The 23281-nt window shown below is 45.0% G+C and overlaps 1 protein-coding gene across 1 annotated transcript in view; it reads left to right on the top strand.

The window, feature by feature from the left end:
• The window catches only part of USP13 (ubiquitin specific peptidase 13), a 212011-nt gene that overhangs the window by 48012 nt on the left and 140718 nt on the right, over positions 1 to 23281 (top strand). Inside the window, exon 2 of the mRNA XM_073578782.1 lies at positions 5190 to 5315. Within this exon, the coding sequence (XP_073434883.1) occupies positions 5190 to 5315 (126 nt within the window). The remainder of the gene's footprint in view (positions 1 to 5189; positions 5316 to 23281) is intronic.

The following is a 23281-nucleotide window of genomic DNA, read 5'->3' as shown; positions in this document are numbered from 1 at the left end:
AAACCTGAAAATGTGCCTGGTCAGGAACGGGGGTAACTGGCCCGATCTTGAACTGATGAAATAAAGCTGCTTAGTTTTGGTATTTGGCTTTGACAAGACTTTAGTGATAGTCATGTGAGGATACCACGCTTCTAATGCAGGTCTATGGGAAAATTCAGACATAGACCTCGGTGTACTCACAAGAGAAATCGGCACTTTGTGAATTTGAAACACAGACTGCAGATCAGTTTACGCAGCGTAAAAAAAAATAAAGCCACAAAGCACAGTGGGCATAAGAGTTCGAGAAATCCCATCCACTTGTCAAAAACTGCAGCATCTTCGGGTTCTTTCACGCTGCATGTTGGCACCCGTTCAGTGGCTCATGTTTGAACCCCCCTCAAAATGGGATTCGGACGTATGTGCTGACGGGTCCATAGACTGTAATGGTCCCGACAGAGCGAACATGCATCATTTTCAGGCATGTACTCCTACTGAATGTGGACAACTTGCTGTAGTATGCTGTGTCTGGGGTCTGGGAGTGCGCCCCCACTAGGCGTATTTGTCCGAATAGCAGCTCTATACGTCTCATCAAAAGTAATGGAATCTGTGATACCTTAGAGGGGGTCTTCTGTTCAGAATCCTTGTCTCTTTGACACAGTTTAACCCCTTTCTGCCATATGATGTACTATCCCGTCCATGTGCGCTCGGACTTAATTCCCAAGGACGGGATAGTATGTCATAGCGATTAGTGGCGCCCCCGGGGGGGAGCGCTGCTGATCGCGGCCGAGTGTCAGCTGATTATCACAACTGACACCCGGCACTAAGTGCCAGGTTCATTCACGGACCGCCCCCGGCACATTAACCCCTGGCACACTGCGATCAAACATGATCGCAGTGTACCAGGGGATTAGGGAAGAATCGCGCAGGGATGGGGCTCCCTATGTGCTTCCCTGAGACCCCCGGAGCAGCGCGATGTGCTGCGCTGCTTTGGGGGTCTCCTTCCCTGCAGGCTCCCGGATCTAAGATGACCGCGGGGGCCTTCGGGGACCTGCAGGGAGGCGGCTTCCTCAGTGCCTGCTGAGAGCAGGCGCCTAGAAAGCCTGCTGCAGTGCCTGTGTCAGATCGCTGATCTGACACTGCACTTCAAAGTGTCAGATCAGTGATCTGACACCTCACATTGATGTCCCACACTGGAGCAAAATAATAAAGTAAAAAAAAAATCACATGTAAAAATAATTTTAAAAAAAATTCCAAAAAAAAAAATATTCTGTAATAAAATTATTTTTCTTTGTAAATAGAAGAAAAGACAAAACAATAAAAATACACATTTAGTATAGCCATAATGACCCGCCCTATAAAACTGTCCCACTAGTTAACCCCTTCAGTGAACCCCTTAAAAAAATAGGCAAAAAACAATGGTTTATCATCATACCGCCGAACAAAAAGTGCAATAATGCGATCAAAAAGATGGATATGAATAAACATGGTACCTCTGAAAACGTCATCTTGTCCCACAAAAAATGAGCCGCCACACAACGTCATCAGCGAAAAAATAAAAAAGTTATAGTTCACAAAATAAATGATGCAAAATTAATTATTGTTTTATATAAAATTGTTTTTAATGTATAAAAGCAACAAAACATAAAAAATGATATAGATGAGGCATCGCTGTAATCGTACTGACCCGAATAATAAAACCCGTTTATCAATTTTACCACACACAGAACGGTGTAACCGCCCCTCCAAAAGAAATTCATGAAATGCTGGTTTTTGTTCTTTCTGCGTCCCAAAAATCGGAATAAAAAGCGATCAAAAAATGTCACGTGCCCGAAAATGGTACGAATAAAAACGTCAACTCGTCCCGCAAAAAAAAAGACCTCACATGACTCTGTGGGTCAAAATATGGAAAAGTTATAGCTCTCAAAATGTGATGCAAAAACTATTTTTGCAACAAAAAGCGTCTTTTAGTGTATTGCAGCTGCCAAACATAAAAACCCGCCATAAATAGTAAATCAAACTCCCCTTTATCACCTCCTTAGTTATGGAAAAATAATAAAATTAAAAAAAATGTATTTATTTCCATTTTCCCGTTAGGGATAGAGTTAGGGGTGTGTTGGGGTTAGGGTTGGAGTTAGAATTGGGGGGTTTCCACTGTTTGGGCACATCATGGGCTCTCCAAATGCAATATGGTGTCTGATCTCAATTCCAGCCAATTCTGTGTTGAAAAAGTCAAACGGTGCTCCTTTCCTTCCAAGCTCTGTCATGCACCCAAACAGTGGTTTACCCCGACATGTGGGGTATCAGCCTACTCAGGACAAATTGCACAACAACTTTTGGGGTCCAATTTCTCCTGTTACCCTTGGTAAAATAAAATATTAGGGGCAAAAATATCATTTGTGGAAAAAATATAATTTTATTTTTATGGCTCTATGTTATAAACTTCTGTAAAGCACTTGGGGGTTCCAAGTGCTCACCACACATCTAGATAAGTTTCTTGGGGGTCTAGTTTCCAAAATGGGGTCAATTGTGGGAGGTTTCCACATCAGGGGCTCTCCAAATGCGACATGACACCCGCAGACCATTCCATCAAAGTCTGCAGTCCAAAACGTCACTACTTCCCTTCCGAGCCCCGACGTGTGCCCATACAGTAGTTTTCTCCCACATATGTAGTATCAGCATACTCGAGACAAATTGTACAACAACTCTTGGGGTCCAATTTCTCCTGTTACCCTTGGGAAAATAAAAAGAATGGGGACTAAAAGATCATGTTTGTTGAAAAAATACGATTTTCACACCCGGTCGTTATAAACTTCTGTGAAGCACTGGGGGGTTCAAAGTGCTCACCACACATCTAGATAAGTTCCTTAGGGGGTCTAGTTTCCAAAATGTTGTCATTTGTGGGGGGTTTACACTGTTTAGGCACATCAGGGGCTCTCCAAATGCAACATGGCGTCCTCTCTCAATTCCAGCCAAAAAAGTCAAATGGCGCTGCTTCTCTTCCGAGCTCTGCCATGCGCCCAAATAGTGGTTTACCCCCACATATGGGGTATCAGCGTACTCAGGACAAATTGAACAGTAACATTTGGGGTCCTGTTACCCTTGGGAAAATAAAAATTGGGGGTGAAAATAATTTTTTTTGAAAAAATATGATTTTTAATTGTACGTCTGTATGTTATAAACTTCTGTGAAGGCCTTGGGGGTTCAAAGTGCTCACTACACATCTAGATAAGTTCCTTGGGGGGGTAAAGTTTCCAAAATGGGGTCACTTGTGTGGGGTGTCCACTGTTTAGGTACATCAGGGGCTCTCCAAATGTGATATGGCGTCCGATCTGAATTCCAGCCAATTTTGCGTTGAAAAAGTCAAACGGCTCTCGTTCCCTTCCGAGCTCTGCCATGCGCCGAAACAGTGATTCCCCCCCACATATCAGGTATCAGCGTACTCAGGAAAAATTGCTCAATTACTTTTGCCGTCCAATTTCTCCTATTACCCTTGGTAAAATAAAAAAAATTGGACCTGAAGTATTTTTTTTGTGCAAAAAAAGTTAAATGTTAATTTTTTTTTAAACATTCAAAAAATTCCTATGAAGCACCTGAAGGGTTAATAAACTTCTTGAATGTGGTTTTGAGCACCTTGAGGGGTGCAGTTTTTAGAATGGTGTCACTTTTGGGTATTTTCTATCATATAGACCCCTCAAAGTGACTTCAAATGTGATGTGGTCCCTAAAAATAAAATGCTGTAAAAATGAGAAATCGCTGGTCAACTTTTAACCCTTATAACTTCCTAACAAAATAAAATTTTGGTTCCAAAATTGTGCTGATGTAAAGTAAACATGTGGGAAATGTTATTTATTAAGTTTTTTGTGTGCCATATCTCTGTGATTAAGGCTATGAGCACGCATCCTGAATTCCAGCGGAAGTTTCCACGGCAATTCCGCAACACCCTGCTGCGGGAAATCCGCGAGAAATCTGCATGCATAATTCATGCGTATTTCCTGCGAAAAACTAGCCTTTTGCTAGCGTAATTAGCTTGCAGAATACTAGCATTTTCCAAGCGATCTATAACATAGTGTTTGACTAGTGTAATCAACTTTTTACTACGAGGCTGCCTATGCAGCATCAATAATAAAAAGATATAATGTTCAAAATAAAAAAAAATAAAAAATCATGTTATTCTCACCTTCTGGCATCCCACGCAGCGTCCCCAGGTCTCAGCGATGCTCCCGGCAAGTCCCGTTCCCAGCGATGCCTTGCAACAATGACCTTTTGATGGCGTAGCGGTCTTGCGACACCGTAGCGGTCTCGCGAGACTGCTACGTCATCAAAGGTCATTGTTGCAAGGCATCGCTGGGAACGGCAGTTGCCGGGAGAATCGCTGAGGCCTGGGGACGCTGCGTGGGATGCCGGAAGGTGAGAATAACAAGATTTTTTATTTTAGTTCTATTTTTTACAGGGATATGGTACTCAGAGCCTGGAGGAGAATCTCCTTTCCTTCAGACCCTGGGTACCATCCGCACATTTTCGGCTTACTTTGCGCATGGTTGGCATAGCAGCGACATGCGGAAAGTAAGCAGAACAATGCATTCCAATGTGTGCGGAATTCCCGCGATTCCCCACAAAGAATGAGCATGCCTCAAGGGCATAAAAATTCAAAGTTGGAAAATTACGAAGTTTTCTAAATTTTTGCCAAATTTCCATTTTTTACACAAATAAACGCAAGTTATATGAATGAAATTTTACCACTAACATGAAGTACAATACGTCACGAGAAAACAGTGTCAGAATCACCGGGATCCATGGAAGCGTTTCAGAGTTATTACCTCAAAAAGGGACAGTGGTCAGAATTGTAAAAATTGGCCCGGGCATTAACGTGCAAACCACCCTTGGGGGTAAAGGGGTTAAATCTGCTACTCCTCTTTGGATTGACCTGCATTATAAAACAATGGTGCTATATAAATAAATAATAATAATAATTATAAAACCCACAGATAGTAATAGGCTATATGTAATGCTTCATTTCCCCTGTGATGGCGCTACAGAAAAAATGAACACTTGCTGCCAGATATATTACTGCTGTTTGCTGGAGGCTCCAGAACTTGCTTTCCTGGGAATTTGATACCTAACTAAGGGTCAAAAACAGATTTTCTTACAATATGATATTGTCGTTCATAATATTTCTCAGCTTCACATTTCAATTTTTCTTTTTCGCTCAGCTTTCTGAAGGAGGTCTATACGTGTGTATGAGCACGTTCCTTGGGTTTGGAAGTGAACATGTGGAACGGCATTACAGGAAGACCGGGCAAAGTGTGTACATGCATCTGAAACGCCATGTGAGACAGGTGAGCTGTGGAAAATTAGGGTGCTAATTGTTAGCGTTTGTCAAAGACTGTCAGCAGCGTGTTTGTCAGGGGCTTTTTTTTTAACACATATTTTAAATTTGCAGTAACTACTGGAATACTACAGCTCCCAAATATATTAAAGGGCCACTCCAGGATTTATATGATATATATTCTATAATTTGAAATCAGAAGTTTACATGCATGTATGTCTTTTTATATAGTGTGTGTTTTTCTCAATATCTGACATGAAATCAGAATAAACCTTTCCCATTTTAGGTCAATCAGGATTACCATAATTATTAATATTTGCCAAATGCCAAAATAATGAAAGAGAGAGAATGTTTGAAAGCATTTTTATTATTTACTGCAAAGTCAGAAGTTTACGTACATTTCATTAGTATTCGGTACCACTGCCCTTAAACTGAATGACTTGGGTCAAACGTTTGGGATATCCTTCCACAAGTTTCTCACACTAGTTGGTTGGAATTTGGGCCCATTCCTCCTGACAAAACTGGTGTAATTGATCCAGGTTTGTAGGTCGCCTTGCTCGCACCTGCCTTTTCAGCTTTGCCCATAATTTTTCAAAAGGATTGAGATCAGGGCTTTGTGATGGCCACTCCAAAACATTGACTTTGTTATCCTTAAGCCACTTTGTTACCATTTTGGCAGTATGCTTCGGGTCACTGTCCATTTGGAAGACCTATTTCCGCCTAAGCTTTAACTTCCTGGCTGATGTCTTGATATGTTGCTTCAGTATTACTACATAATCTTCTTTTCTCATGATGCCATATATGTATGTAAACTTCTAGTTTGAACACTCTGTGTATATGTTTGTGTGTGTGTATATATATATATATATATATATATATATATATATATCTGTGTGTGTGTTTATTTATGGTTTTAAATCTTAGAATATGTAAAGTTGTAATACATTTATTTATATGAAACAAGATGAATATAACTGGACACGACTAATATAACAAGTGGTATCTCCAAATTTCACACAAAATTGTTACCTTAGAGCCACGTTCAGTATTAAACCAGGAGTGGGTGATAAATACAGAAGTGGTGACGTGTTTCTATTATACTTTTCCTCTGATTGTTCCACTCCTGGTTTTGACTTACAAATAGTGAATGTGTGAACATGGCCTAATACAATGTTCAGTCATACGGTGCTGTAAACTGCACTTTAGTGCTGAAGGTGTTAAGTCTAACCTCTGCTTACAAAGTGCAACCGAAACACCGGAAATCTAAGAACTGCTGGAAACCAATGGCAGTCGCCACTGAACTTTCCACTGGCAGGCTCATTCTTGGCCGGTAGTGGGAACACCTGTCACAGTTTCATATTATGAAAACAGCTCCTAATCCTGACTAACCTTATCTCCATGGGCTGGTAGATGGGATATCGGAATACAACGGTAGCCCTGTTTGTTTGGCTGTCATGTTATAGTTAAAAACAAAAGAAATGGGCGACTCCTACTAGAAAATACTATCTGCTATTGGTCATGATGAGCAGCTGATCCAGTTTGGAGTAATCGATGTACCGCACGCACAGACAAGGTTACAGAACAGAAATGGAATATCCCCAGTAAATATTCTGGGAACTGCCCTCCTCTGTCAGGATGCTGAAATCTTATCAGTGCAGCAGTACAATGTCATATTAATAATTATTATTATTCTTTATTTTTAAAGCTCCATCATGTGCATGTAATCAATACATAGCTAAGTGGGCTTACTTCTTGGGCTGTGTGACCACCTGGAGTTTTTGGTGATTTTTTTTTTTTTTTTTTTTTTGACCCTGCGTATTTTCGCTGCTTCAAAATCACAGCGTCTTACGGTTCCAGGAAAGTTGATGGGATTTATAGAAATCTCCTGCCCGCCGTACCTTTTTCTAATTACCGTAAATGGATCTGTGATGCGTGTTACAAATCCTCAGCTAGTCTGTTTGTCTTGCGGACATTTTGAGTTTTACTTGCAGCTTTTTCCCATAGACTTTCATCAGATGCAGAAAATCTGCAGGTAAGCGGCACACGTGGTTTTTTTGTGTGGAAACACTTCAAAACTTCATGTAATCCACACATGACTCAAAGTTTTGTCAAAGTCAAATACCAGGAACTATAAAAAACAGGCCCCTGTATTTTAAGCTGACATAACGACAACAGACAAAAAACTCAGCGATAAAAACACAATGAAAAAATGCAAGTAATCTAATTTAAATAATAGATGCAGGCGCACTGCATTAACCCCATTCCAACCTTAGAGGTATCCACACATCCCTGTGGCCTGATACTTACCGACCTGGGACGTATGGATATGTCTAGATGATTTTGTGTGCATAGACGCTGTGCTTGCCCAATTGCTGCCGATTGTCAGCTGATTCTGACAGCTGACACCCAGCACTCAGTGCCAAGAGTGGTCCTGCCCAGCTACCGGAACTTTAACCCCTTTAATGCTCCGATCGAACGCAGGATTTTGGGAGCAGGCAGAGGGAAGAAAGCTACTCTGCCCTTGGATCGGAGACCCCACGACGTTCCGATTGTTGCAATGGTGACCCGATGTTGTCATGACGACATCTGTGTCACCAGACAGTAGGAAATTAGTTAGATCATGCAATGCGCATGATTTAACAAACTTGTGTCTCCAGGGCTGACAGGCGATAAGATGTACCAATGCTCACGCTTTTTTTTCTATACATTATAACTGTGATCAGAATGCAGAAAGTAAAATCCCAGAAAGTAAACATATTTAGTATCGCCACGTCCAGAACGACCCGACCTATAAAACTGTCCTACTAGTTAACCCCTTTAGTGAACACCGTAAAAAATAAAAAACAATGCTTTATCATCATACCGTCGAACAAAAAGTAGAATAAAACGTGATCAAAAAGACGAATATAAATAAACATGGTACCGCTAAAAATGTCATCTTGTCCCATAAAAAACAATCTGCCATACAGCTCTATCAGCGGAAAAATAAAAAAGTTATACCTTTCCATATAAAGCGAAGCAAAAATAATACTTTTTTCTATAAAATCGTTTTTATTGTGTAAAAGAGCCAAAACATAAAAAATATATAAATGTGGTATTGCTGTAATTGTACTGACCCGAAGAATAAAGCTGCCTTATCAATTTTACAAAAAAAAAAAATTCCTGAATTGCTGGTTTTTGTTCATTCTGCCTCCCAAAAATGGGAATAGAAAGCAATCAAAAAATGTCATGCGCCCGAATATGGTTCCAATAAAAACGTCAAATTGTCCAGCAAAAAACAAGCCCTCACATGACTCTCTTGGCTAAAATATGGAAAAATTGGTGTTGCAAAAGCTAGTTTTTGCAATAAAAAGTGTCTTTTAGTGTGTGACAGCAGCCAAACTTAAAAACCTGATATAAATCTGGTAACACTGTAATTGCACCTACCTGAAGAATAAAGTCGGCCAATCACTTATACTGCACGAAGAACGGTGTAAAAAAATAAATAAAAGCAATTCTTCACCTGCTATTGATTTGTTCATTCTGCCTGTCACAGTAAGGCTCGGCTCACATTTATCCTGCGCTCTGCACTGAGCTCTTTAAATTTCTGAAATACGTGATTCAAACGAAACCCCTGGTGGAAGACTCCCTATATGGAGGCAGATGGAGGAACTGTGGACGCCGTCTGGCCTATGATACGGCGGTGTCCATCTTTTCAGGCGTACATGAAAGTGCAGTCAGCCATAGTTTTGTTCAGGACCGCCCTGAACAGAGGCCAGACACAGTCCAGAGTAACTCTGCTGCCTCATTATATTGATTGGATCCCTCAGGGGTTTCATCTGAATCACTTCACTCAGAAATTTAGATGGAAACCACAATGTAAGGGCTCAGCGTAGAGTGCAAGATAAATGTGATCCCAAACGTTTTGTAAAATGTTCCCAGTAAAAGCTTCATTCAATCCACAAAGAAAAGCAAGTCCCCACTCAGGATCGTCATCTGTTAATGGAAATTTAGGGGCTTACACGTTGTAGGTAGTACAAAGGCTCTGGAAAAGCGAAATGGCTCCTCACCCTTCAAAAGAAATTCTGCAAATTTTGTACTCCTAAATCCAAATTCCCCCCTCCCCTCTGAGTCCCAGTGTGCCTAAACCACATATAATGACCACATGTTTGGCATTTCTGTAGCGATGAGAGCCTGCCTAATTTATGGGTGCGTGTCTCCAGAAGCATGAGGTGGGCATAACTTACTGGTCACTACAGGGTACTGGTCATTACAGAGCACTGGTCACTACAATGACAGTTTACAATTTTCACTCAGCAACATCCACCACTGCTTGATTCTGGAAAACACCCATGGAGTCAAAATTGCCACTATACCTGAAGATAAATTCCAAAAGGGGTATGATTTCCAAAATGAGGTCACTTGAGGGAGGTATTATGCTCTTCTAGCACTTAGGACATCTGTATATGGAGTCCACAAACTATTCTAGGAAAGTCTGTGCTCCATAAGGCAAATAGCGCTCCTTCACTCCTGAGTCTCGCTGTGTGGCTAACTCTACAGCCACATATGGGGGTATTAGGTAGATATTGTGGAACACATTTTGGTGCCATTTTTACCCACTTGTTATGTGAAAATCTAAAATCTGAGGCTAAAACAAAATTTTGGCGGTAAAAATGTTATTATTTTTTTCTTCACTGCACAATGATATAAATTTCTGTGACCCACCTGTGGTGTCAATATGATCACCGCACCCCAAGATAAATTAGTTGAGAGGCGTAGTTTGTAAAATGGGATCACTTATGGGGGGTTCTGCTTTGGTGGCACTTCAGGGGCTCTCTCAGTGGATCATGGCTATGCAGCAGCAGCAGGAAACCAATCAGCTGTTGATACAGCATATCACGACAGTGCAGACAAAAGGAACTAACCGGGGAATCCATGATGTTCGGAAAGCGGTTCGTACAGCGGTTCTCAAAATGGAGAAGTCAGACGATGTGGAGGCGTACCTGGAGATGTTCGAAGGAGTCGCTGAGAGAGAGAAGCTACCCTGGGACCAGTGGGCAGAAATCATCGCTCCGTTTCTGTCCCCAGGACCTTTGAAAGCATATCAGGACCTACACACAGAGCAAAGAGCGGACTACATGGTCGTCAAGGTTGAGATACTGGCACGTCTTGGGGTAAATGTGTTAGTTCGGGCCCAGCGGGTACACCAGTGGGAGTTTACCCCCTCCAAGCCGGCTCGGTCCCAGTATTACGACATGATGCACCTGTTACGAAAGTGGTTGCAGCCTGAGGTGTTGTCCCCCCATGGCCATGCTGGACTGCACAGTGACTGATAAGTTTTGGAGGGCTTTGCCCCCTCCCTCCAGACATTGGTCGTACAGGCATCCCCTACTAATGCCATGCAACTGATAGACCTCATAGAAAGGTATGGGGCTACCAAAGAGCTACAGGGAGGGACTCCCCGGAAGGTAACAGGAAGGTTCCCTAAGTTTCCACCCCTGGTTCGGCAAGCGGAGCCCAGGAAGGCCGCTCCGGACTTATCTGGGGAAGTAAGGAGCCCCATAATCTGCTGGCGGTGCCAGGAACCAGGTCATATGAGAGCTCATTGCCCCCCACCTGGCTGAGCCCATGGACACAAACTTTGGGTACCACCAGTCTCACTATGCCAAACCGATGTGTGCAGTAGGCACCCCGAAAGGTCCCAATATGGAACATTTGTGTCGGGTTGAAGTGGAAGGCGGCTGTGGCCCTATTGGACTCAGGGAGTCTTGTAACGAGCGAGCTGGATGCAAACCAGCAAGTATACGGGTCGGAAAATAGGGGTGTTGTGTATACATGGGGACTTAAAAGACTATCCCACCGCACTAGTGGTGATAAACATGCCAGCGGGAAGGCAGTGCCACGAGGTGGGGGTTGAGACTAATCTGCATTATGAAGTGATAATTGGAAGAGACTTTCCTTTATTTTCTGTGCTGTTGCCATCTGTTGTCCCACCCACGAAGCAACTGCCGGCACCAGAGGCAACCAGGTTACATTCTCCAGAAGTAGGGCATGAACCTGATGGCCCGGAGGAAGAAGTGCTGACGGTAGGGGTAACCTTCCCTTCGGTGGAGGAGGGGAAGAATTCTCCCATAGAAGTATTAGCTGGAGAGGTGGAAGACTTGCCGCCGGGACCAGAGTTGTCAGACTTGAATGTAGCAGGTGACAATTTTGGTACAGCGCAACTCAGAGACCCTACTTTGGCCCGGGCCAGAGAAAATGTACTGTTTGTTAATGGGGGACCCCAACAACCTGGGGCAGCTACAGTGTTGCCACGCTTTGAGCTGAACCAAGATTTGTTGTACCGAGTGGAGAAAATACGTGGGGAAGTGGTAGAACAGGTACTGGTACCTCAGGCATATCGTAGGCTGGTAATGGACTTAGCGCATGCGCATGTACTTGGGGGGGCATTTGGGCCAAAAGAAAACCCTAGACTGAATTCTGCAGCGGTTCTACTGGCTAGGGGTCCATGAAGAAGTTAAACGGTACTGTAATTCCTGTCCAGTGTGCCAGGTAACCAGTCCCCAGCCTCACTTTCGAAGTCCCTTGGTGCCTTTACCAATCATAGAGGTACAAGATAAGCAAGGGTCTACTTTACCAATACAATCCAAAATATAAGTAGCCTATTGGTTTAGGTATAGATAAAACTTAACTTTTATTCAAATATATTAAAAAACTGTAAAGTGCCAAATAGTGCTAAGAAAGTGCCCGTGCAATAGTGCCAATAAAAACAGCAACCCGTGCTGAGACGCCTTATATTGTCTTATTAAGGAAGACTATCTTTTCCTTTTACAAACTGAGTATTCATGTGCCCTGATAAAAAACAGGTATGTTAGCTACACATTCTCCCAGCATATACAACTAGAATTTGTTAAAGATATTGCACTGTCCTCTTTGGGAATTCACAGATCATTCCTCAAGTTTTTCTTTCATATATTACCTTTACTTTTCTTTAGACAAGGTGAATCAGATATGAGATATGGTTTCTATTTAGTTGTTGTAATGGTTTTTACCTCTGACTCATATAAAGTCCTTCAGGGGTCTTTTCCTTCATATTAGGCACAGGGGATACCATCCTAGCTCATCTGCATTTATATCTCTTTGGAGGCATTTACTTCAACACATCCAGTTATCAGATGGTATGCTGTTTATATAGGCAGGTATCTGGTCACCTACCATTGTGGAGTGCAATTATAGGGTGTAGGCTCTATTACGAGCCATTGATTGCTGCTGTCATGTCACATGTGTGACTTTTAATGTTTTTATAGTTGTTTTGTGGTCTATACATGTCACTAAAAATTGCCTTTCTAAATATCAATAATTTGTCTGTGGTGATCCCCCATTCCATAGCTTATTCTTTTTCCTCTTTTGTGCTTGATACAGTTATTTTGAACAAGCTGGGGTTGGATCCCACTCAATCATTTATTTATTGTGGCGCCCCTGTTTTCTGGTTTATATGCAACCCAAAGGGTAACACCTTATACTGGAACAGCCCCTCGGGTGTTACAAAAGCCATTTTTTCCTTCGCCGCCTCTGTTTGGGGTACCTGCCAATAACCTTTTGTGAGGTCCAGAGTTGTAAAATACCGTGCCTGCCCAAATTGCTCTATCAACTCGTCAACCCGGGGCATAGGGTAGGCGTCAAACTTTGAAATGTCATTAAGTTTTCTAAAATCATTACAGAATCTTAGAGACCCATCAGGCTTGGGTATTAGGACTATTGGGCTGGCCCATTCACTTTAGGACTCTTCTATGACCCCTAACTGTATCATTGTTTTTACCTCTTCCAAGATGGCTTGTCGTCGGGCCTCAGGCACCCGATATGGCTTTAGTCGGACTTTGGCCTGTGGCTCCGTGACAATGTCATGTTGGATTAGGGAGGTGCGTCCGGGGAGCTCCGAAAAAACATCTGTATTTCGGCTAATGAACTCCCGGACCTCCTGAACCTGTCTAGGAGACAAAGTGTCTGCAATTTTGACTGCTGGATGGGCTTCTCCTGCTTCACCCCACGGTGATGGAGCTTTCTCCATCTGAATTGCAGGCAGCGGACTATCCCCACCAAGGTTTTCTCTATCTTTCCATGGTTTACGCAAATTAACATGGTAAATCTGTTCTGGCTTTCTCCGTCCTGGCTGGTGTACCTTGTAGTCTACTGGCCCCACCTTTTCCATGATCTCGTAGGGTCCCTGTCACCTTGCAAGAAATTTGCTATCTATGGTAGGCACATGTACCAATACCCGATCCCCAGGGCTAAAGGTTCTTACCCGAGCCCCCCGGTTATAGACCCGACTCTGTTACTGTTGTGCTGCCTCCAGATGTTCCTGGACTAAGGGTAGGACTGTCTCCATTCTTTCTTGCATTTTTGCAACATGTTCTATCACACTTTAGTGGGGGGTAGGTTGGTTCTCCCAGGCCTCTTTGGCTATATCGAGTAAGCCCCGTGGATGTCTGCCGTACAATAGTTCAAAGGGCGAGAATCCCGTAGATGCCTAAGGCACCTCCCGCACCGCAAACAACAAATATGGCAATAAGAGATCCCAGTCCTTCCCATCTTTGGAAACTGCCTTTTTTTAACATGTTCTTCAGCGTCTTATAGACTCTTTCTACCAGACCATCTGTTTGGGGATGATAGACCGATGTGCGCAACTGTTTAACATTTAGCAAACGGCAGAGTTCCTTCATAATTTTTGACATAAAGGGGGTTCCCTGGTCTGTTAAAATTTCTTGAGGAATTCCCACCCGTGAAAACATACCCATGAGTTCCTTTGCTATAAGCTTAGCTGATGTGTGGCGCAGAGGAATGGCCTCAGGATATCAAGTAGCATAATCTAGAACTACCAAGATGTGTAGGTGTCCCCTTGCCGACTTATTGAGAGGTCCGACCAGATCCATTGCCACTCTCTCGAAGGGTACCTCTATGATTGGTATATATAAGTAGCCTATTGGTTTAGGTATAGATAAAACTTAACGTTTATTCAAATAGTGCTAAGAAAGTGCCCGTGCAATAGTGCCAATAAAAACAGCAACCCGTGCTGAGACGCCTTATATTGTCTTATTAAGGAAGACTATCTTTTCCTTTTACAAACTGAGTATTCATGTGCCCTGATAAAAAAACAGGTATGTTAGCCACACATTCTCCCAGCATATACAACTAGAATTTGTTAAAGATATTGCAGTGTCCTCTTTGGGAATTCACAGATTATTCCTCAAGTTTTTCTTTCATATATTACCTTTACTTTTCTTTAGACAAGGCGAATCAGATATGAGTATCTAATACTCCACACCAAGATACTCAAGCTAAATTTACATATTCACAGGTCTAATGAAACATACAAAACACCTATGGAGCCCAGTAAGTCAGGATATATTATAATCCAATCTTATTACTGTGTAATTGATGCCCTCATGGTGATACATCAGCATGTCATTATACTCATCTCAGGTGTATTAGTCCTCTACACCGATGCCTGTGTATGCGCTCCTGAAAGGGGGGCCCCCAGTCTCAGCATATTCTCATGCCTGCAAACATCTGGATGGCTTTATTCCCAAACCGTATCTCCCAAGGAGAGACGAAGCCACTGTGGGTGGCGACGCGCGTCGGGCATTCCTTCTCCCTACTTTCACTCCACATGGGTTTTGCCATTTGACGCCAGCACTTCAGGCCGCAATGTATGGGTGATTGATTCTGTTCATTATAGCTTGTGTGCCTATGTTGCTGGGTCTTAAATGTATTTATTCATTGTCTTATGTCCATGTATGACCCTTATCATAGGCATTGTTGGCCTTGGTGACCAGTCCTTAATTATATTTATGGTTTCTATTTAGTTGTTGTAATGGTTTTTACCTCTGACTCATATAAAGTCCTTCTGGGGTCTTTTCGTTCATATTAGGCACAGGGGATACCATCCTAGCTCATCTGCATTTATATCTCTTTGGAGGCATATACTTCAACACATCCAGTTATCAGATGGTATGCTGTTTATATAGGCAGGTATCTGGTCACCTACCATTGTGTAGTGCAATTATAGGGTGTAGGCTCTATTACGAGCCATTGATTGCTGCTGTCATGTCATATGTGTGACTTTTAATGTTTTTATAGTTGTTTTGTGGTCTATACATGTCAATAAAAATTGCCTTTTTAAATATCAATCATTTGTCTGTGGTGATCCCCCATTCCATAGCTTATTCTTTTTCCTCTTTTGTGCTTGATACCTTTGGGTTGCATGGCGCACCAGCAACGTTCCAGCGATTAATAGATATTGTTCTCCGTTGCCATCGCCGCTATGCCTCAGCCTATATAGACGATATTATTGTGTACAGCACCGACTGGGAAAGTCACTTAGCAAAAGTACAGGCAGTGATAGACTCTCTGCAACAAGCAGGGCTAACTGCCAACCCAAAGAAGTGTTCCATAGGGTTGGAGGAAGCTTGGTACTTGGGTTACATCATTGAGAGAGGCGTTCTCGAGCCTCAAGTAAACAAAGTGGAGGCAATTCAGAACTGGCCCCATCCCCTCACAACAAAACAGGTAAAAGCCTTTTTAGGTTTGGTTGGATATTACAGGCGGTTCATTCCCAACTTTGCAACCCTGTCCGCGCCTTTAACAGATTGCTTAAAAGGGAGGAAATCTGTGATGGTCCACTGGAATGATCAGTTAGAGGAGGCCTTTAGAAAGTTAAAAGGGGTACTGTGTGGTACACCAGTCCTAATCACTCCAAATTTCAAAAAAGAGTTTGTTGTGCAGACGGATGCCTCTGAGATAGGGATCGGGGCCGTGCTGTCTCAGGAAGTTAACAGGGAAGAGCATCCCGTTAGTTTCCTAAGCCGGAAACGTACCCCAGCTGAAACCAGGTACAGTATTGTGGAGAGAGAGTGCCAGGGCACTGAAGTCATTGCGCTACTACTTGCTCGGTAGAACATTTTGGTTGGTGACAGATCATCCCCCTCTTACGTGGATGAGTCAAGCTAAGGAGAGGAATGCCCGAGTCACCAAGTGGTTCCTGTCCCTGCAAAATTTTAAATTTTCAGTAGAACATGGGGCAGGCAGACTACAGGGGAATGCAGATTTCCTATCCAGAGTTCACTGTATGTCATGTGTCCACCCCCTTAGGGTTGAACATAGGAGGGAGGTATGTGGTACAGTAAAGGGTGTTTTACTGGATGGGAGATACATTTCTCCCAGCAGGTTAATGTTTGGCCGGGTTTTTCCCTAAAGACAGGACCTGCGATGATGTCATGGCACGTGATCAGCCCATGTGATGTTTACCTCACTTGTAGGAGGGGTTATGGGCTATGTAATGGAGGTTGGTGTTTGGCACATGGTGAGTGTGTCTGGAAGTTACAGGAACTTGGCTGGACTTAGCCTGAACTTGTATACAGGATCCCCGTGCTGCAAGACTCTCAACAACCCTGGGAATGGCACCTGGCAGATGCCGCGGACCTGGCAGCTGCTTAGTTAAGTCCGTCCCGTGCAAGGGGTGAGTCTGGGACCAGTGGTTCTCCAAGCTGGAGTATATTTATGTTTTTCCTTACTTTCTGTTAAACCTGCTGTTTGCAACCGTGTGTTGCCTCGTTACTGCAGCCCTGCCATTACCAACCAGAGCGAATCTCTACAGTGCTCACCACACATCTAAATACATTCCTTGAGGAGTCTAGTTTCCTATATGGGGTCACTTGTGGGACGTTTCCACTGTTTAGGCACATCAAGGGCTCTCCAAACGGGACATGACGTCCGCTAATGATTCCAGTAAATTTTGCATTTAAAAAGTCAAATGACGCTTTTTCACTTCCGAGCCCTGCCGTGCGCCCAAACAGTAGTATTCTCCCTCATATGGAGTATCGGCATACTCAGGAGAAATTGCACAACAACTCTTATAGTGCAATTTCTCCTGTTACCATTATGAAAATGCAAAATTTGGGGCTAAACATTTTTGTGTGGAAAATGTGTTTTATTTTTTTTTCACGGCTGAACGATATAAACTTCTGTGAAGCACGTAGGGGAGTTCATTTAGTTATTTTTTTGTTCTCTAAAAAATATGCAGCCTCAAAAATTCACCATCTAATCTTAACTAACACATCTGCAGCATATGCAGGGCCGGCGTTAGGGCAGGCAGACCATGCAGCTGCCTATGGCCCCCACTCCTCCAGAGGCCCCTAGCCAATGGCATGCCGCTATGGAGCCCCTGAGTAAGAGGGTCCCGGAGCCGCCCCTCCCCCCCACATCGCGCATTCAACTTATCGGCAATACAGTTGAAAGCAGTGATGGAGGAGAGCACGTCAAATGACACTCCTTCTCCCATCACTCCCCCCCCCCCCTGCTTCTGACTCAGCGTGTGCCAGCAGTGGAGATGGTGAGATGCTGAGATGCTCTGCAGAAGCTAGAACAGCAGGGGGACGAGGAGGAGAGGTAAGTATTGTGTGTGTGCTGCTGCACTATACTGTGTGTGTGGAGGGACTGCGCTATACTGTGTATGTGGGGGGACTGCACGATATTGTGTATGTGGGGGGACTGCATTATACTGTGTGTGGGAGGGCTGCACTATACTGTGGGGGGCTGCACTATACTATGTGTGGGAGCTGTATTATACTGTGAGTGGGGGCTACATTATACTGTATGTTGGGGACTGCACTATACTGTGTGTCTATGGGATTGCTCCATTATACTGTATGTGGGGGGCTGCATTATACTGTGTGTGGGAACTGCACTATACTGTGTGTGTATGTGGGGGCTGCATTATACTGTGCGTGGGGGACTGCATTATACTGTGTAGGGGGTCTGCATTATTCTGTGTGTGGGGCTACATTATTCTGTTTGTGTGGGGATTCTTTATACTGTGTGGGGGGCAGCTTTATATACTGAAGGGGCTGCATTGTACTGTGTGTGTGGGGGCTGCACTATACTGTGTGTGTTTGTGGGGGTGGCTGTATTATACTCTGAGGGGGCTGCATTATACTGTGTGTGGGGCTGCATTATACTATGTGTGGGGCTACATTATACTGTGTGTCGGGCTGCATTTTACTGTGTGTGGGGCTGCATTATACTCTGAGGGGGGCTGCATTATGCTCTATGAGGGGACTACATTATACTCCATGAAGGGACTACACTATACTCTATGAGGGGGGCTGCATTATACTCTGAAGGGGGCTGCATTATACTCTATCAAGAACCATGGGGAATGCATTATACTATATGGAACCTGCATTATACTGTATCGAGGACTATCTGTACCCATCATTATTCCTCAACCGGACTAAGGGTAGGTGGAAACGGTCATTAAACGCTGTGGGTTGGACGCTGTGTACTTCTGCAGCGCCCAACCTGCAGCGTCTAGATGTTACATCATAGTGGATGGGATTTCAAGAAATCCCATGCCCACTATGTGAGCACAGATGCCCGCGGATCTCCTACGGAGATAGACATGCTGCGCGTCTTTCCAGACCGCAGCATGACTATTTATTTTGCGGAGATGCGAGCCTCCGCAAGATAAATTTCCCTCGTACAGTCTGTTGGACGCTTTGAACCCGCACAGTTCAATGAACACATGCAGATTCACCTGTGTTCCATAGCCGGCAGCGGACATGCACTTCTTCCAAAACGCTGCCAATTACTGAACGTGTGAACCTACTCTAATGAGGCCGGGAAACAAGTGTCGAACGACTACAATATTGTCGATTGCGCTCATTTAGTAGCCTGAACTCAGCGCATGTAAATACAACAGAAACATTTCTGTGTCATGGTGCAATATGTGAGCATTTGGGGCCCCACTTTTTTACACTTTTGCCCAGGGCCCAACTTTGTCTAAACCTGGCCTTGAGTATATGTCACTTAGTAACATAGGCGTCACCATTTACGATAGGTGATGATCACAGCTCACCTCCTCCTCCATTCACAATGACCATTGCCCAGATCAGAGCAAGCTTATAATGCGGCACTCCAAAGCTCGACTCTTGCTGACTATGTCAATTAGGCTTCTGTAGTGAACAGAAAAATTGCAAGAGTTCTGTGTTTTGTTTTTATAAATGTATTAAAGGGGAAAATTAATTTAAATACAAACTTTTTTTTTTAATTATCCTCCAGGTATTGCAGAGAGAAGATTTTTTTGTAATCTACTTTGTTACCTTATTTGCTCTGCTTTCCGAAACACTGCTGCAGTGCTATTGTTTTGATGTCCAGTGCATGCTCCTTTAACCCCTCAGCACAATCACACTTGGTGACCGTGCATGGAGAGGGCACAGAAGCTGAGCTCTCTCCACACACTACATATATGACTGCATTAAATAGTTAGCATCTGTCCCTAAGAGCAGCAGCTGTTAACCATTTAAGTGCTGTTGTCATTCTTTGACAGTGGCTTTTAACGGTCTATGCGCCAGTGCTCGTGCATTCCGACTTCCCATGACAGAATCGCTTGGCACCGATGGGTTACTTTGACAGCCTGGAGCCTACTGAAGGGCCATTATCACTGCCATCTTGGTCATTCTATGAAGCTAAGTTAAAGACCCCGGGGTCACACTTGCAAGAAATTCGCACGAGTCTAGCGTCTCAATAGCCGGCACTTCCGCCGGCACTCGGACCGGAGCGCTCAGCTGCATAGAAATACATGCAGCCGCACACTCGGGTCCCGAGTGCCAGCGTTTCTCGCAAATGTGACCCCGTTCATATGCTGAGCTTCAGAAGAGACCACAATTTTCACAAGATATTGTATTTCAGTACTAGAAATCCTACGATCACAGATTCAAATTCCCTGTGGGGATTAAAAATCAAGAAGAAAAATAAATAATAAAAAGTATTAAAACAATGTAAGAAATATAAGTTTGAATCACCCCTTTTTCCTCCATAAAAATCAAGAAAATAAAAGTAAACCTCATTGGTATGCGTCAGGTTCCGGGCGCTGCACAGCGGGAATCCCGAGCCTTGCCACCTTCGGTCTCCCATTCCTTTCCGGCCGCAGTGGAGCCTGCTCAAGTGGACTGCACGATCCCGGCGTTCAGCCCACACCAGCATTGTGGGTTCAGTTGCTACTGCCACCTCTGGTTCAGTTATGGAAATGCAGCCTGGCCAGCACCAAAAGACTCCAGAGGCTGTCTTTACTTCGGCCCACTGAGCATGCTCATGAGACGATCTCCCATTGGAGATCGGGAGCCACATGCTCAGGTCCTTCTCCTGTTCCGATTAGTCCATCTGGAGCATCAGGAGGATCCCGGAAGCGCACGGCTATAAAAGGTCTGCATGGCCGCTCGGCCATGCGCTAGTGTAGACTTTAGTTGCTATGTGTGTGGATGATGACGGATGCATGTACCTGGTGAATGACTCATTAAAATTCCCCTCCCTTTGATATTACGTATGTGGTTAGGGAATTAGTTGCAGAGTCAGCATCAGCCAGTGGCTAGCCATAGGCCACAAGTGCTCGTCACTTCCCAGCACTAGCGTCCGATGGTGTCGCCTGCCATAGGGCACCATCGTACCACGGCAAGCACTGTCGCTTCGCGGCAGTCGGTTTCTGTTAGCGGCGTTCGCAGCTGCGACGCCACACGCTTGGTAGGTCTAGAGGGACGCTGGTCCTATGTCCTGGGGCCAGAGTCCTGTGACCATATACCGAGCGGTCTTCTCCCCGAGCGCTGTGAGTGTGAACAGGCTCGGCATTTGTGTATTAGCGTTAGTGCGGCTCTGTGAGGTAACAGAGTTCACCCAGCGTACACCGGGTGACGTTTAAACTGCGTGTGTTATACCGTCATATTGAGCGTCCGCCATTACTTAGCAGCAGCATACCAACTCTGCACGGTGGACCCCGGGTGGCGAACGCGCCTAAAAGGGTCTGGCTAGTAATGGCGGATAAGCAGCAGCTACTGCAGCACATTCGGCAGCTGGGGGCCAGGTTGGCAGCTCTTGAGCGTTCAACCTCAGCTGCGAATGTTACTGCGGCCGCTGCTCAGGCAGCCGCTGAGGCTGTTTTCCGTGTTCCTACGTCTATCCCTGCACCAATGTTATCCCACCTCCCGCTGCCCGAGAAGTTCTCGGGCGATAGTGCCTCCTGCAGGGGATTCGTGAGCCAGTGTGCTATTCAGCTTGAGCTACTGGCCGTGCGATTTCCCTCTGAGCAGGCTAAGGTCGGATTCATCATGTCCCTTCTGGCTGGCAGGGCTCTGGAGTGGGCCACCCCACTGTGGGAGTGTGGTGACCCCGTGGTTCAGGGAGCCTCGCAGTTCCTAGCCTCTTTGAAGCAGGTCTTCCTGGGACCACGGGTCACACATGATACCGCGCTCCAGCTGTTGGCCTTGACACAGGGTTCGTTCCCGGTCTATCAGTATGCCATTCGGTTTCGGACACTGGCTTCCGAGCTGGAATGGTCAGACAATACTCTAATACCAATTTTTTGGAGGGGTTTGGCTGACCACGTTAAGGACGCTCTGGCCACTCGGGAGGTTCCCGGCACTCTGGAGGAGCTCATTACCATCTCCAACCATATTAATCTCCGCTTCTTAGAGTGAGGGTTGGAGCACTCCCAGTCCAGACAGAGGTTTAGGTTGGCTCCAACTTTCTCCAAACCTCTGGAGTCTCCCGATTGAGCGTTTGAGTCGTCGGCAGTTAGGGAGGTGCCTCACACAGGCTCTCAGTTTTGCCCAGATCGAACCTCCATAGCTCACACTCACTGCCGACAGTCTGGTCACCTTGCCAATTGGTTCCCACAGCGTTCAGAGAAACGTCCGCTTCTAGTGGCAACAGCAGGAGGGTTACGGGACACCACACCGTTTTACTCCAAGCTAACCTTTAAGGGGGTGTTGGAGTTCGGCCCCTCTCCTCTGGCGTTGGAGGTTTGCGTAGATTCTGGAGCGGAGGGTAATTTTATGTCCTCAGCCTTTGCGCTCCACCACGCAGTCCCCTTGGTTATGCTACCTCAGCCGGTCACCATCAGGGTGGTGAACGGTTCGACATTACCCTCGAAAATTACCCATCAGACTGCTCCATTAAAACTCTCACTGCCTCCGTCCCATCACGAGACAGTGTCGCTCCTTATTATGCCCAAAGGCATCGACCAGGTCCTCCTAGGAGTTCCCTGGTTGCATTGCCACTCTCCTCATATAGAGTGGTCCTCGGGGAGAATACTGGGTTGGAGCAAGTCCTGTGAGGATAGGTGTGTGAAGGACCGTGTTCAGATAGCCTCCACCGAAGTCCTCGCGGATCTTTCCGCACTTCCAAATCACTACCAGCAATACACGGACGTGTTCTCGAAAAAGTCCGCTGAGACCCTTCCGCCCCATCGCCCCTACGACTGTCCTATAGACCTCTTGCCAGGCGCAGAACCTTCTCGAGGTCGCGTATATCCTCTGTCCCTTCCGGACACGGAGGCCCAGTACATCCTAAGGTCTTCGACCGCTTGCAGGCAAATTCTCTCTTCGCCAAGTTGGAGAAGTGTCAATTTGAGCAGGAGTCTTTACCTTTCCTGGGCTATATCATCTCAGCCCATGGGTTGGCTATGGATCCTGCCAAATTGCAGGCGGTAATGGACTGACAGGAACCCCATTCTCTTAAAGCGGTGCAGCGCTTTTTGGGGTTCCTTAATTACTACCGTCAGTTCATTCCCCACTTCTCCACACTGGTAGCTCCTTTGGTCGCCTTCACCAAAAAAGGAGCCAGTCCCAAGGTTTGGTCAGAACAGGTCTCCGCGGCCTTCTCGTCTCTTAAGACCCATTTTGCTGGCGCACCTATCCTTCACCGTCCCGATGTGGATAAAGCCTTTATCCTAGAGGTGGATGCCTTGTCCGTCAGTGCAGGAGCAGTCCTTTTCCAGAAGGATGCTCAAGGTCGGAAGTATCCCTGCTTCTTCTTCTCAAAGTCCTTCTCACTGGTGGAGAGAAACTACTCCATCGGGGACAGGGAGCTACTGGCAATGAAGTTGGCCTTTTCCGAGTGGAGACATCTCCTGGAGGGAGCCCGGTTCCCCTTTCAGGTGTACACCGACCA

The sequence above is a fragment of the Dendrobates tinctorius genome, unplaced genomic scaffold (assembly GCF_039654945.1).
Source record: "Dendrobates tinctorius isolate UK_male_01 unplaced genomic scaffold, ASM3965494v1 ptg000060l, whole genome shotgun sequence".
Lineage (NCBI taxonomy): Eukaryota > Metazoa > Chordata > Amphibia > Anura > Dendrobatidae > Dendrobates > Dendrobates tinctorius.
The sequence above is the reverse complement of the archived record's forward strand: the minus strand, read 5'-3'. Positions and strand labels throughout refer to the sequence as shown.